Source organism: Bufo bufo, chromosome 4 (assembly GCF_905171765.1).
Source record: "Bufo bufo chromosome 4, aBufBuf1.1, whole genome shotgun sequence".
NCBI lineage: Eukaryota > Metazoa > Chordata > Amphibia > Anura > Bufonidae > Bufo > Bufo bufo.
Genome location: NC_053392.1, coordinates 384,614,514 through 384,629,438, shown reverse-complemented (window position 1 = coordinate 384,629,438; position 14,925 = coordinate 384,614,514). Strand labels below are relative to the sequence as shown.

The 14,925-nt window shown below is 44.5% G+C and overlaps 1 protein-coding gene across 4 annotated transcripts in view; it reads right to left on the bottom strand.

Annotated features, from left to right (window-relative positions):
* The window catches only part of CCDC28A (coiled-coil domain containing 28A), a 28,316-nt gene extending 18,292 nt beyond the window's left edge, over nt 1-10,024 (bottom strand). For 2 of the 4 annotated variants that reach the window (XR_005778423.1, XM_040429221.1), the window contains exons 1-4: nt 9,860-9,924; nt 3,013-3,196; nt 1,807-1,967; nt 490-644 (exon numbers count right to left, since the gene is read on the bottom strand). Coding sequence is in view for 3 of the 4 variants with exons in the window: in XM_040429221.1 (XP_040285155.1) it covers nt 490-644; nt 1,807-1,967; nt 3,013-3,196; nt 9,860-9,911 (552 nt within the window). In the remaining variant the exon portion in view is untranslated. Of the gene's footprint in view, nt 1-489; nt 645-1,806; nt 1,968-3,012; nt 3,197-8,297; nt 8,386-9,859 lie in introns of those variants that run through there. The other 2 variants (XM_040429222.1, XM_040429223.1) reach the window with 2 other exon arrangements.
* Nucleotides 10,025-14,925: the final 4,901 nt, after the last annotated feature.

Genomic DNA, 14,925 nt, shown 5'->3' with positions numbered 1-14,925 from the left:
TGAAACAAAAAAAAAAACTGTAAAGTAGTGGCCACTAGGGGTCTCACTTTCACCTAAGTTGTGTCTGCAAGTGTGATTTATCTGTTCTGTGAGCTCTGGAGCTGAAAGCAAACATAGTGGGAAGTAAAGGAAAGGATGTGTCAGCAGTACAGTGCTAGCAGAAGGGAGACGCTTCATGCTTCTGAGTGAAATACATCTAGCCGTGCAGTTGAAACAGGAAATAATATGGATAAAAAAGACGTTAGGGAAGTCCAAACATAACAGTTCCTTCACAGCCATTGGGCAAAACTTTAAAAAAAAGCTCAGGTACAGTTTTAAATAAAAGAAGTGGTCACTATAGATCAAGTTGAGGAATTCCTTGCTTAACCCATACACAAGAAAAAGTTATGCTTGCTCTAAAAATATAAACTATACTTTGCATACATTCCATAAGTACAATGGACTCTGTTCTTCTGATCTAAGTAAATATGATTGCCCAGTAACACATACTTCAGAGAGAAGTCTGTCCATATTGGAATCCCTGGCCATCTTGCACTTGTCTTCTGTCATTTCCTCTAGCTCTCCATACAAATCTAAATGCAGACGGGCCAGCTTCTCCTGCAGTCCACGAACATGTTCCATCTGTTCTATTGAACATTCATTACCTGCAAGAGCAACCGTGAGTGAAGGCACATTCTGGGACGATGTATCGAACATGCTGCAACTGAGAGAGTGTTTCCTCTGCAGCTATACTTACTGAGGAAACCTACAAGAGCTGTAGTTATAGCAAGTCAAGGCAAAGAATAGTTCTCAATATACCACCTATCACTCAGTTAATTTGGCTAGCAGTTCTTCTCCTTCCTAAGGGTTTTTACATCAGATTATCTGCACTGATTGGGACTTCTTTAGAGAACAAGCCAGACAGAACAGAAACTACTTCTAGACAGCCTATTAAATTGATGAAAAATAAATAAATAAAAATAAATCAGACATCATATAATACATAATCTCTTTTTAACAAAGCTGGAACCAGCCCTGTACATAGGTCGGGATTTCCCCATTCATTGCTTTGCTAGATTTATTTCAGACTGGGGTGTATTCTCTCTTAGGGGATGTGTCCTTTCTGCTGCAGATCTCTCACTGCAAAGGAAGCTTCAGCTGAAAGGGAGTTTCAGTATGCCAGACCTAACAGGACTCCTATGAGAGACAGTGAGTCCTGCTGACCCCGCCCACACATGATGATTGACAACATTGTATTGGTGTGTGTCTACACAGAAGACTGTCAATCACTGTATGTGGGCAGGGTCAGCAGGACACTCACTGGCTCTTCTAGGAGTCCGGATTATTTTTTTACACAGAAATAGTGCTCCAAATCATATATAAACCAAATTTCACAAAGTTCAGTTTTTCTGCCTCCATCATACTCCGCTCTTAGATACTAAAATGATCAAAATGATGGGGCAGTAAATACCGAATAGTCCCTTCTCTGGCTGCAGCAATCTCTTTTGTTTGAGAAGCTCTGAGCTACAGTTCAGCCCCATTATATACACATTGCATTAAAGACCTTGTCATAAGTGACAACTTAGATCTAGTCTATATTCTGGATTACAGGGTGGTCAGAACCCCTGGAAATGAGCAGTGTATAATGTGATGGAAAAACTAATCCAGCCAGCAAAGGAGGCAATATGGAGAATCACAATACATTAGTAAGTGCCTTGTATTACCTTTCTCTACATGATAAATGCCATGTGCTGAAGTGAGACAACTTTTTTAAGCAATGCTGTTTCCAAAAATTGCTACACACACTTGCTGGAAATAAAAACCTACTAAACGCTTGAAGCTTGCCAGAGTGGAAGTCATTCAGGAGACTCAAAAGACCCTTCTCCATCTCCTGAACATCGGATACATCTGTAAGGAAAGAGTGCTGAATAGTTGCAGAGGTAGCGCCTTTACTTTCTCCCTGAGATTTGGACTTCTCTTTAATAGCTCTAAAACAAATAATGTGAATAATAAAAAAGTTCAGATCATTTCAAAAGTGAAGAAAATGAAAGCTAATTGGTTAATAAGATAAAGCTGTTTTAATGGGATTTCCAATTTCAGTACATAAAGTTTATTCACTGTATTGCAAAAAGCTTTATCATTTTCCAATGTACTTTGTGTATGAATCCCTCACGTTGTCAAGATCTCTGCTTGCTGGATGGAATCCTTCATTGTTGACATCCGCATTAAAACAATGTGTCGTGGCCATGTGATAATGGCTGGGCTCGTCAGAGCTCAGAGCATGTCCAGCAAACATCTCGGAAACAGCAATTCTCAAGAAGGAAGCGTTCCTTCCCGACAATCGCCTGCTCGTCAGTGTATTTACATGCAGCGATCTCCGCTACAGTATAGGGAGGAGGGATCACTAATGCCATTGCTCTTCCCCATGCAGAATCATTATTTGCTGGCAGCAGACTGTGTTCAGACGGCACGATCTGCTGCCAGCAAACAATGATTTTGGTGATCAGATTAAAAGAACTAGCTTTTCGCACGTTCATCTGGTAATTAGCGGCACCTTTACACCGGAAGAAATTGCTAACAAGCGTTCCTAACATAAGGAAACCATAAAACACTTTAAATGAGGGCGTCTATCACCTTAGCAGTTTCCAGTTAAAAGTGTTGTCTGCCTTTTCCAATTGTCTTACTGGGGCATACAGATATAGTAGAGGCTCTTACTCAGTGACACCAGGGATGTCATACTCCTGGAAAAACGTATGCTGTTAGTCCAGATGTGGAGACGCACGACAATCCACGTGTCCTACACTCCAGAGTCACCAGGATCAATGCCATATGATTGCCATTTCTGACACGAATTCCTCTGTATAGTTATTCTTATTAATAACTGGCCATAAATCTGAATTACATGTTATATTTACCGGACTTCATTTCTAATAAATAGCATTTGACTGATGTTCCTGAACACCCTGTGTGGCCCTGAGGTTGGGGACTTCTCCCGTAGACCGTCATGCAGGATCTTAGAACACATACACTCACCTTTTTAGCTTTGTTTTTTGCCCGGCTGACTGTGGCACATTGGAAAACCCAGTGCTCCTGCTGGGCGGCACAGCTTTTGTCTTAGTATTCACTAGAGGTGGAGGGTGACTAGTGGAGGACTTGGGACTCCTCCTTTTCATCTTCCTCTCATCCATTGAGACAAAGCTTCCTTCCAATCTACCTGCTGCAATGAAGAAAAGGGAATATAAACGCTCCCGATGAATGAATGTTTCCATATTTCTTCATTTTCACACAACACAAGGGCTGATCTTTATTTTTTATTAGAGTTTGGCTTGGGCTAGAGTTTAAGGCAACCCACCTTAAAGATTTTTTTGTCCCCCCACCCAGCGGTGAAGAAATCTATACTTCCCTGCTCCTCGCAGCCCAGTTCTGACTCCCTTCACTGGACTTCTAGTTCTCATCTGTCAACTTGTACACGGATGGGGTCACATGCACTGCTTCAGCCAATGACTGGACACAGTAGTGACAATAGGGTCACCAGGCAAGTTTTATTTTGTAGTGGAAAAAAATTTAAAGTAAAATTTTTGTAGACTTTGCTTACGCCCCGAGTCTCAGTGATGTCAAAGATATTAGGGATCGACCTATTATCGGTTTTACCGATATTATCGGCCGATATTGAGTATTTTTAACGTTATTGGCATCTATTTTGCCAATATTCCGATAACATATGGGGAACAAGAATCGCGCTGCTGATAGCGCTCTCCGTGTTCCCTCAGCAGCACAGGGGAGAAGGAAGCAGTGTCTCCCTCCCCCCTGTGCTGCCGCCAATTAGAGGAGAGAGGACAAGAGAAGGGGCGGAGCTGGGGCCACTGCGCCACCAATGAAGATACCTCTATCATTCATTCATATACAGGAGGCGGGAGCTGGCTGCAGAATCACATAGCCGGCTCCTGACCTCTGACAAGTAGCTGCGATCTGCGATAGTTAACCCCTCAGATGCAGCACCTGAGGTGTTAACTGCCATGGATCGCAGCTGACGCTCATAGAGGTCGGGAGCCGGCTATGCGATTCTGCAGCCAGCTCCCGCCTCCTGTATATGAATGAATGATAGAGGTATCTTCATTGGTGGTGCAGTGCACCCCCCACCCCCCAAACCCCAGTATTAATCATTGGTGGCGCAGTGCACCCCCCCACCCCCCAAACCTCAGTATTAATCATTGGTGGCGCAGTGCGCCCCCCCCCCACCCCAGTATGAATCATTGGTGGCGCAGTGCGCCCCCCCACCCAAGCCCCCCCAGTATTAATCATTATTGGCAGTGGCCACAGGGACCCCCCTCCCCTCCTCCTCCTCACTGGCAGTTCCGATCAGAGCCCCAGCAGTGTAAGCCGGGACCTCCAATCGGTTACCATGGCAGCCAGGACGCTATTGAAGCCCTGGCTGCCATAGTTAGCTCCCTTGCTGCTGTGTGTACAAAGCACAGAGCAGCAGGGACAGTGTGAGCTCCTATTCACCCTGATAGAGCTCTATCAGGGTGAATAGGACAAGGGTTCTAGTCCCTAAGGGGGCTAATAGTAATAAAAAAATATATATATATATATATATATATATATATATAAAAACACACCAAAATATTAATTATAAATGAAAAATAGAGATTTACAAAAAAATAAAAAATACACGTTAACAATAAACATTAATTTTCAGCATATTTGTGTAGGAATATATATATATATATTTTTTTTTTCAAAAATGAAAATTCACAGAATATCAGTATAAATTATCGGCTATCAGCCTGAAAGTTCACAGATTATCGGTATCGGCCCTAAAAAAATCAATATTGGTCGATCCCTAAAAGATATACATGCCAATTTCAAGAAGATTGGATAATATTTAGGGGTTGCACACATTGATCACTTTTATTACTACTCTCACTCGTGAGCCAAAGAGGTTTGTCTAAAAACGACTTCAGTTTCAGGATCCCAGGGGCTCTGCATCAAGCAAGGTGGATGGCATAGGCAATATATGCACTTAAAATTGTCCTCTTCACTAAACAGTTGGATATTCCTCAACGAGAATTGAAAGGAATGAAACGGTTTGCACATTTTGTCAGCCTCATATACCGTATGTTCGCTTTTTGCGAGGCCAGGACAGCAGTCAAATAATAGGCGACTCCCTACAATAATTAGCTATAGAGTTCAAAAAACTCCCCTGACTGACACTAAGAGGGAGATTTATCATCCCTCTTGTGCCTGAAAAGTGGCGCTAAAAAGTTACAGGCGAGAATAAAAAAAAAAAAAACTGTCCCATCTATCAGTTTTACGCCACTCTCGTCACTTTCCCAAAACAGAGCATGGCAAGGGCAGGAAGGGGGCGCAGCAAGCAGCTCCCATAAATTTACCTTCATTAACGCCAGTTTTCTGGCACAAATGAAGCCGTAAATCTATGGCAGCTCTGAGCTGTCGTAGATTTCTGTTTAGGCGCACGTACTGCAGGAGAATGCACCTAATTTATAATTAAGTAGAGATCGACCGATTATCGGTTTGGCCGATATTATCGGCCGATAGAGGATTTTGAACGTTATCGGTATCGGCATCTATTTTGCCGATATACCGATAACATATTGGGAACACAGAACGCGCTGCTGTCAGCGCTCTCCGTGTTCCCTCAGCAGCACAGGGGAGAAGGAAGCCGTGTCTCCCTCCCCCTGTGCTGCTGCTGCCGCCAATGAGAAGAGAGAACATAAGAGGAGGGGAGGGGCTGTGGCCACCACTCCACCAATGAAGATAAGCCTTTCATTCATTCATATACAGGAGGCGGGAGCTGGCTGCAGAATCCCATAGCCGGCTCCCGACCTCTATGAACGGCAGCTGCGGTCCGCGGTAGTTAACTCCTCAGGTGCCGCGGATCGCAGCTACCGCTCATAGAGGTCGGGAGCCGGCTATGTGATTCTGCAGCCAGCTCCCGCCTCCTGTATATGAATGATTGAGAGACTTATCTTCATTGGGCCCCCCCCCCCCCAAGCCCCCCAGTATTAATCATTGGTGGCAGTGGCCACAGGATCCCCTCTCCCCTCCTCCTCCGATCGGAGCCCCAGCAGTGTAAGCCTGGGGCTCCGATCGGTTACCATGGCAGCCAGGACGCTATTGAAGCCCTGGCTGCCATGGTAAGCTCCATGCTGCTGTGTGCACTATGCACAGAGCAGCAGGGACAGTGTGAGATCCTATTCCCCCTGATAGAGATCTATCAGGGGGAATAGGACAAGGGTTCTAGTCCCTAAGGGGGCTAAAAGTTAGTAAAAAAAAAAAACTAAAATATTAAGTATAAATGAAAAAGATTTATAATTAAAAAAAAAAAAAAAAAAAATAAACATTAACAATAAACAAAAAAAAAAATACACATTAACAATAAACATTAATTTTCAGCAGATTTGTGTAGGAATTTTTTTTTTCTCAAAAATGAAAATTCCCAGAATATCGGTATAAATTATCGGCTATCAGCCTGAAAGTTCACAAATTATCGGTATCGGCCCTAAAAAATCAATATCGGTCGATCCCTATAATAAAGCATGCGCCTCATCATAAATTAGGGGCATCCTCCGGCAGCGCAGGGTATATAAAGACCGGCGTAGAAAGCACCAGTCTTGATAACGCTCTTCCTAACTTTCTATACTGTGAGATGAGATGCTCCACACTGTTCTCCCCTGCCTCCTGCTTGTAAGAGCTCACAAATAGAAATCACGAGCAGGAGGCAGGGGAGGCAGGCTGAAGCTACAATGAGAATCTGCAGTGTGACTTATGGGGCCACAGTACTATGTCACTGATTTAACACTTGCTGCTCTTAGATAGGAATCAGAGTAACTAAAAAAGATATAACCACGGCTTAAACAAGAGACCTTGCATTATTCATTAAGCCATTAGCACAATTTGTAGGTGCCGGGTAAATGTATGGAGCAGGCTCAGGAGCTGATGCTGCTCAATACCCAGTAGTTGCCGGCTATGTTATATAGCTGACTCCTGTCCCCAGTGACTGGAGACAACTCTGATCTGGTCTTTTAACACCTTAAATGCCGCGGTCAATAGCAGTCACAGCATCTGAGTGGTTAGACAGAGGGAGGGTCCTCTCTATATCTTCCGATCACCTTCCACCGCATGGCAAAACTGCAGTGTGCAGAAGTATTGTCATGGCCTTGTGAAGGCTCTGTCATTGTAATGTCTCAACAGGGCTTAATAGGAAGATGACACAAGCACTACAGACTGCAATATATGGATTACAGTCTGTAGCAGAAACTATTGAAAGGTCACATGTTCAAGGCCCCTAGAGGAACAAAAATTAAAGAAACGTCGTTCTGTGCCACTTAATGGGTGAATAAAGCATATTGACTCATTGGAAAGTCCTTTGGAGTGCAGTCCAATTTTTGTCTTATACAAGTGGGTGAGCACGTATTGCCATACTTGGGCTTTGCACCCTCCCTTTTTTTCTTGGATGGTGCTGCTGGTGGTTTTATATATATATATATATATATATATATATATATATATCTATCCAAAAAGAAGTATTTAACCTTCGTAGTGAAGATTGTAACCAGAAAAAAAAAAAAAATCAAAGTGCCTGAACTGCCACTTTTTGGATGGAAAAAAAAAAATATCAAAATTCCTGATTTACGATTTTTTCGTCTCTTCAACTCCCTCCCAAAAAATTTACTAAAAGTTATCAAAAAAGCATACATACTCCAAAATGGTATCACTGAAAACTACAGATCGCCCAGCAGAAAAAATGAGCCCCTACACAGCTCCATAGATGTACCGGTATATGTAAAAAAGTTGTGGCGGTCAGAATATGGCAATGTAAAAAAATATATATATATTTTCAAAGTTTCTATTTTTTCCAGTATTAAAGTATTGAATGTGGTATTGTTGTAATTGTACTGACCTGGAGAATGAAGGTAACATATCAGTTTTAATGCATAGGGAACACTGTAAAAACAAAACCCATAAAACTGTGGAGGAATTGCGTTTGTTGTTTTTTCCCAATTCCACTCTATTTGTAATTTTTTCCAGCTTCCCACTACATCCCATCCACATCATATGCAAAATTACAGTGCCACTACAAAGTACAAATTATCCTACAAAAACAAGTTCTCATACAGCTAAGTGAATGGAAAAATAAAATTATTATGGATCTGGAAAGGAAGGGAGTGAAAACTGAAAACGAAAAATGGAAAACACCGCCTTGTCAGGAAGGGGTTAACGGGGTTGTCCGGTGTGAGGAGGAAACCAGACAGTCCTCGGGATCCACCTGCAATAAGGAACTAGTAAGTACATACCGTAGATGGCAGATCCCACGCTGCCATTCCCATTCTCCTGGCTCACAGTGGTGACGTCACATTGACATATAAACGCTGCAGCCAATCACTATCCTCAGCAGTGCAATCAGCAAGGCCAGTGATTGGCTGCAGCGTTCACACGTCCATGTAATGTCACCACTGCAGCCAGCCACGTACTCACTAGATCTTTACTGCGGGTGGAGTCCGAGCTGAGCGTTGTCTGGTTTCCAGGAAAACGTGAAATCAAGTCTTTCAGACACTCCCATACTGTGACCTGCACAGGAACGACGTGGCAAGAGAACATTTGTCTTCATTCCTCCACATTCCGTTCACATCCAAGGAGCCGCTGACGTCATGCATTTATAATCACATGATGGCACTAGTGTCAAAACTGCCCCTCCCCCCCTACAGACCAGCAGCAGTATGAAAGGGTCACCAAGTAGTTGTGTGAGGTCACATAGTGCGCTATGAAAAGGATCACATGATGCTGTCTGCAACTCCTCCTCCAGAGTTGTGTCACATGATTATTTTCAGAGTTGATGATTCTGTGGTCTCTGGCATTTTTTTGCAGTTCGGGGGCTGTTTTGACAGTGGAACTACATTTACCAGCATGGCTGTATTAGGAGATCACACTGATGCTGGCATTTACAGAAGATTTGGCCTATTGACCGGTTCTCCTTAAAGGGATTGTCCACTTTGGATAATTCTTTCTGTGTGTTTAGGTTCCCCAGCAAGCAGATGTTATCACCATGTGAACAGCGTGAGATAAATGGACACCCCCCCCCCCTTCCCCGTCTGAGAAATAGAGGGGTCTTCTGTAAAGGGGTTCCAAAAAGGACAAGCCCTTAGAGCAGGCATCCTCAAACTGCGGCCCTCCAGTTGTTGCAAATTTACAACTCCCAGCATGGCCGAACAGCCTACAGGAGGGCATTGCGGGAGTTGTAGTTTTACAACAGCTGGAGGGCCGCAGTTTGCGGATGCCTGCCTTAAAGGGTTTGTCCGAGAACTGTCATTTCAATAACCCACCCAGTGAGACCAGTGACGGAAAAGCATATTTATCTGTGCCCTAATACTTAGTTCCGGCTCGGTGGGTCCACCACTGTCTTCACTGCACTTCGGTCAGTCCCCACATGTAAACTTCCAGCATGGACGGGGTCACCGTGCGGTAAGCACTTGGGGGACATGTCACCGCTGTGGTCAGTCAGTGGCTGGAAAGGAGCAAGTGAGCCACGTCCACGCTGGAGGTTCCCATGCCAGGACCAAAGTGACATGAAAACAGCTGTGGACCCACAGAGCCTGAACAAAGTATCGGGGAGCAGGTAAGATCCTGCTAAGGGATTTATTTAAAAACCACTTGGAAGTGGACAACCCCTTTAAGCCACAGTGAAAACAGTGACCTGACTACTAGCTACACAACTAACTAGCTGTTGTCAGTAATGCTCCACCATGGAACTACACTCCTGGCACACCCTGACCCAGGAACTGCATTCCTATGAATCCACAGGTTGTTTGCCTCTGGTCTGAGCAGGCAGGTCGGTACTGCCAAACATGGGCTACAATACCCCCAGTGTGTAGTAACAGCAGTACACGGTCAGCACCAGAAAGACGCACCATTCAGCAGTCTTCAGACTTGTTTCTGCACGGCATTACGGTGGGCTCTCTGCAGGATACCCCGGATGTAGGGAAACGGCGGCTACAAAACAAAGGTTCCCAGCGAAATAAGTTACAGAGCTTAGAAAATGCAAATGCGTGCTGCCACCTAGTGGAAAGATCAGGAAGTGCCGCAGTGCTGTAAAGGGGCTGAGACATGGGCAAGACATGGTGGACTTTGTGTAGTCTTGTAATTGTTCATGGTTCGTGTAGATGGCCGCATACATTACAGTACCGGAATGAAAGACACTTACATTGCAAACTATTTCTTGAAGTGATGCGAATTTATTTAAAAAGAGATTAAATCTATGCAGGGGCGGACACAGACAGCAGAGGGCCCCTCCACCCCCCATGCCAAATTCTCAACCTAACCTATTCCCTCCTAATATTACATGCAGCAATACAAAACATACAAGGTAAGGCTACTTTCACACCCGCGGCACTACGATCCGTCCGGACACAAACCACAGCATGCAGCGGTTTATGTCCCACAGATTCTCTGTATTTTTGCTGGATCTCTAGCGTACACCATTCTAGTTAATGGGGCCGGCGGGCATTCCGTCTGCATCCAGCAGTGCCGGATCCAGTGCAGGCTGTTCTCAGCTGGAACAGCCTGCCCGAATCACTAACGCAGATGTGAAAGTAGCCGAATACAGGTCCACATACCTTGTACATCCAGTGATGTCTTCTTAGATCTTCTCTTTCCTCATCTTTTTCTTTCAGACTAGACCACCATGATGATTCCTTTCAGCCGTCTCTTCTCTCTGCAGAGTTTGACAGACATCTTAGTTGCCTACTTTTCCAACATCCTCCAACCTTCTGAACACCCCATCCTGTGCCTGCTTCCCAATACTATACTGCAGAAACAGATAAACCCCCTGAAAATACTAGTACCAGATAGTGCCCCTTCAATAATTATTGGCACACAGTGCCCTAAAAAATAACAGCGCCCAGCAAATAGTGTCCCTGACACTAATAAACATAATGTCCTCCAAAAATAATGATACAAAAAAATGCCCTGTTGTGTGGCAGTAAAAGAATACCTCCTCTTAGTGCCCCTAGTAGAGCCAATGTTCCTATAGTGCCCTCATAATGTGTGCCAATGCCCCCTACTGTGCGCCCCAATAAAACCGTTAGTGCCCCCCAGTTGAGCTAATGTCCCCATAGTGCCCCATAATTTTGCACCAGTATAAAATACTCCTATATATTGCCCCCAGTAGATGCCTATGTAGTGCTCCTCCCCCGTTCCATGGTGCCTGACATAATGTGCGAGTATAAAATGCCCCTATAGAGTGCCCCAAGTAGATGCCCTGATAATGTATGCCAATATAAAATGCCACTATGGTACTCATCACCACCCCGATATTGCACATATAGTTTGTGCCAGTATAAAATGCCCCTATATAATGCCCCCCAGCAGATGCCCCCATAGTGCTCCTCGTGTGTGACAGTATATAATTCCAATATATAGGGCCCCCAGTAGATGCCTAATATGGCTCCCCCCCCATAGTGCCAGTATAATTCTAATATATAGGGCTCCCAGTAGATGGCCCCATAGTGCTCCTCTCCCCCATGTGTGCCAGTAAATAATGCTCCCTTGTAGATGCCCCCATAGTGCTCCCTCCCATCTGTGCCAGCAAATAATGCCCCCTAGTAGATGCCTCCATAGTGCTCCTCTCCCCCATGAGTGCCAGTATAATGCCCCCTAGTAGATGCCTCCATAGTGCTCCTCTCCCCCCATGTGTGCCAGTATAATGCCCCCTAGTAGATGCCTCCATTGTGCTCCTCTCCCCCATGTGTGCTAGTGTAATGCCCCCTAGTAGATGCCTCCATAGTGCTCCTCTCCCCCATGTGTGCCAGTATAATGCCCCCTAGTAGATGCCTCCATAGTGCTCCTCTCCCCATGTGTGCTAGTATAAAGCCCCCTAGTAGATGCCCCCATAGTGCTCCTCTCCCCCCATGTGTGCCAGTATAATGCCTCCTAGTAGATGCCTCCATAGTGCTCTTCTACCCCATGTGTGCCAGTATAATGCCCCCTAGAAGATGCCCCCATAGTGCTCCTCTCCCCCCATGTGTGCCAGTATAATGCCCCCTAGTAGATGCCCCATAGTGCTCCTCTCCCCCCATGTGTGCCAGTATAATGCCCCCTAGAAGATGCCCCATAGTGCTCCTCTCCCCCCATGTGTGCCAGTATAATGCCCCCTGGTAGATGCCCCCATAGTGCTTCTCTCCCCCCTTCCCCATTCTGGGCAACAGCATAGTGTTAAAAAAAAAAAAATGAACTCACATACTTACCTCCATGACACTCTCAGTGAAGCGGTGAAGGCCTCTTCCGGCCTGTGTCCTGTGCTGTACAGTTTAGGCGGCGGGATGACGTCATCGCACCGCCTGTATTGGCCTCTGATAGACTGCAGGCACTAGGCCTGCAGCCTATCAGATGGATGGGTAAGGGAAACACCTCTCTCTCTCCTGCCCCGCTGCAGCATCCATCTGTATTGCTGTCCTGAGGACGGCGATACAGATGAATATACTGTAGAGATGAACGCTTCCACAATGGAAGCGCTCATCTCTCCCTGCCCTGCCACGGAACCTCTCATGGGCCCCCCTATCGCACTGGGCCCCTGTGCAGCCAAATCGGCTGCACAGGCGGTATGTCCGCCCCTGAATCTATGTATTAGATGCAGGACAGTCTATTGGCTCTGTTCACATTTGCATCAAGACTTCCAGATAGATTCAGACAACTCATGATATAAAACAGGCACATGTATTTACTGCATTTTCCTCTGGCCGTTCTGTGTGTCACTGGTGCAGTGCTGAGCTGTGCATCACTATTCATTCTCCATGCTGTGTGTGCCTTAAAGGGGTTGTCCAGGAGTAGAACAAGGTGTCTGCTTGAGCACCACACCTGTCCACAGGTTGTGTGTGGTATAACAAGTCATCCCCAATCACTTCAGTGGAACTGAGCTTACACCAGACACAACCCATAGGCAGGTTGTGTCTGAAGAAATTAGCTCAGTCAGGGAAAAAAGGCGATAAGACATTCTTCAGATACATAAATGAAAAAAGGAAACAAAAACAAGGAATTACCAAATTAAAAACAAAAGAAGGAATGTATATAAAAGAAGATAAAGAACTAGCTGACTGCCTCAATGAATATTTCTGTTCAGTTTTTACAAAGGAAAATGAAGGAGATGGACCTCAGTTAGGAAAGAAGACTAATGAATCTTTTGATGCATGTGTCTTTACAGAGGAAGAGGTTCTAAGTCAGCTGTCTAAAATTAATACAAATAAGTCACAGGGGCCTGATGGGATACACCCAAAGCTATTAAAAGAGCTCAGCGTTGAACTAGCAAAACCATTAACAGATTTATTTAACCAATCGCTGGCAACAGGAGTCGTCCCAGAAGATTGGAAAATAGCAAATGTTGTGCCCATTCACAAGAAAGGTAGTAGGGAGGAATCGGGCAACTATAGGCCAGTAAGCCTGACATCAATAGTGGGGAAATTAATGGAAACCATACTTAAGGAGAGGATTGTGGACCATCTAAAATCCCATGGATTGAAAGATGAAAAACAGCATGGGTTTACTGCAGGGAGATCATGTCAAACTAATCTTATTGATTTTTTCGATTGGGTGACTAAAATAATAGATGGAGGAGGTGCAGTAGACATCGCTTATCTAGACTTTAGTAAGGCTTTTGATACTGTCCCACATAGAAAGCTTATCAATAAAGTGCAGTCTTTGGGCTTGGACTCCCATATTGTTGAATGGATTAGGCAGTGGCTGAGGGACAGGCAACAGAGGGTTGTAGTCAATGGAGTATATTCAGACCAAGGTCTTGTTACCAGTGGGGTACCTCAGGGATCTGTTCTGGGACCCATATTGTTTAATATCTTTATCAGCGAAATTGCAGAAGGCCTCGATGGTAAGGTGTGTCTTTTTGCTGATGACACAAAGATTTGTAACAGGGTTGATGTTCCTGGAGGGATACACCAAATGGAAAAGAACTTAGGAAAACTAGAGGAATGGTCAAAAATATGGCAACTAAAATTTAATGTGGATAAGTGCAAGATAATGCACCTGGGACGTAAAAACCCAAGAGCAGAATATAAAATCTGTGATACAGTCCTAACCTCAGTATCTGAGGAAAGGGATTTAGGGGTCATTATTTCAGAAGACTTAAAGGCAGGCAGACAATGTCATAGAGCAGCAGGAAATGGTAGCAGAATGCTTGGGTGTATAGGGAGTGGCATTACCAGTAGAAAGAGGGAGGTGCTCATGCCACTCTACAGAGCACTAGTGAGACCTCATTTGGAGTATTGTGCGCAGTACTGGAGGCCATATCTCCAGAAGGATATTGATACTTTGGAGAGAGTTCAGAGAAGAGCTACTAAACTGGTACATGGATTGCATGATGAAATTTACCCGGAAAGATTAAAGGACCTTAACATGTATAGCTTGGAAGAAAGACGAGACAGAGGGGATATGATAGAAACTTTTAAATACATAAAGGGAATCAACAAGGTAAAAGAGGAGAGAATATTCAAAAGAAGAAAAACTGCTACAAGAGGACATAGTTTTAAATTAGAGGGGCAAAGGTTTAAAAGTAATATCAGGAAGTATTACTTTACTGAGAGAGTAGTGGATGCATGGAATAGCCTTCTTGCAGAAGTGGTAGCTGCAAATACAGTGAAGGAGTTTAAGCATGCATGGGATAGGCATAAGGCCATCCTTCATATAAGATAGGGCCAGGGGCTATCCATAGTATTTAGTATATTGGGCAGACTGGATGGGCCAAATGGTTCTTATCTACCGACACATTCTATGTTTCTATGTTTCTAGGTGTGGGGATGTTTTTAGAATAAAGCGGCAGCGTTTTTCTAATCCTGGACAATATCTCTAACCCCCTCGGCAGTCGGCACCCTGCGATTTTCCGTTTTCATTTTTTCTGCTCTGCCTTCCCTGAGCTATAAGATG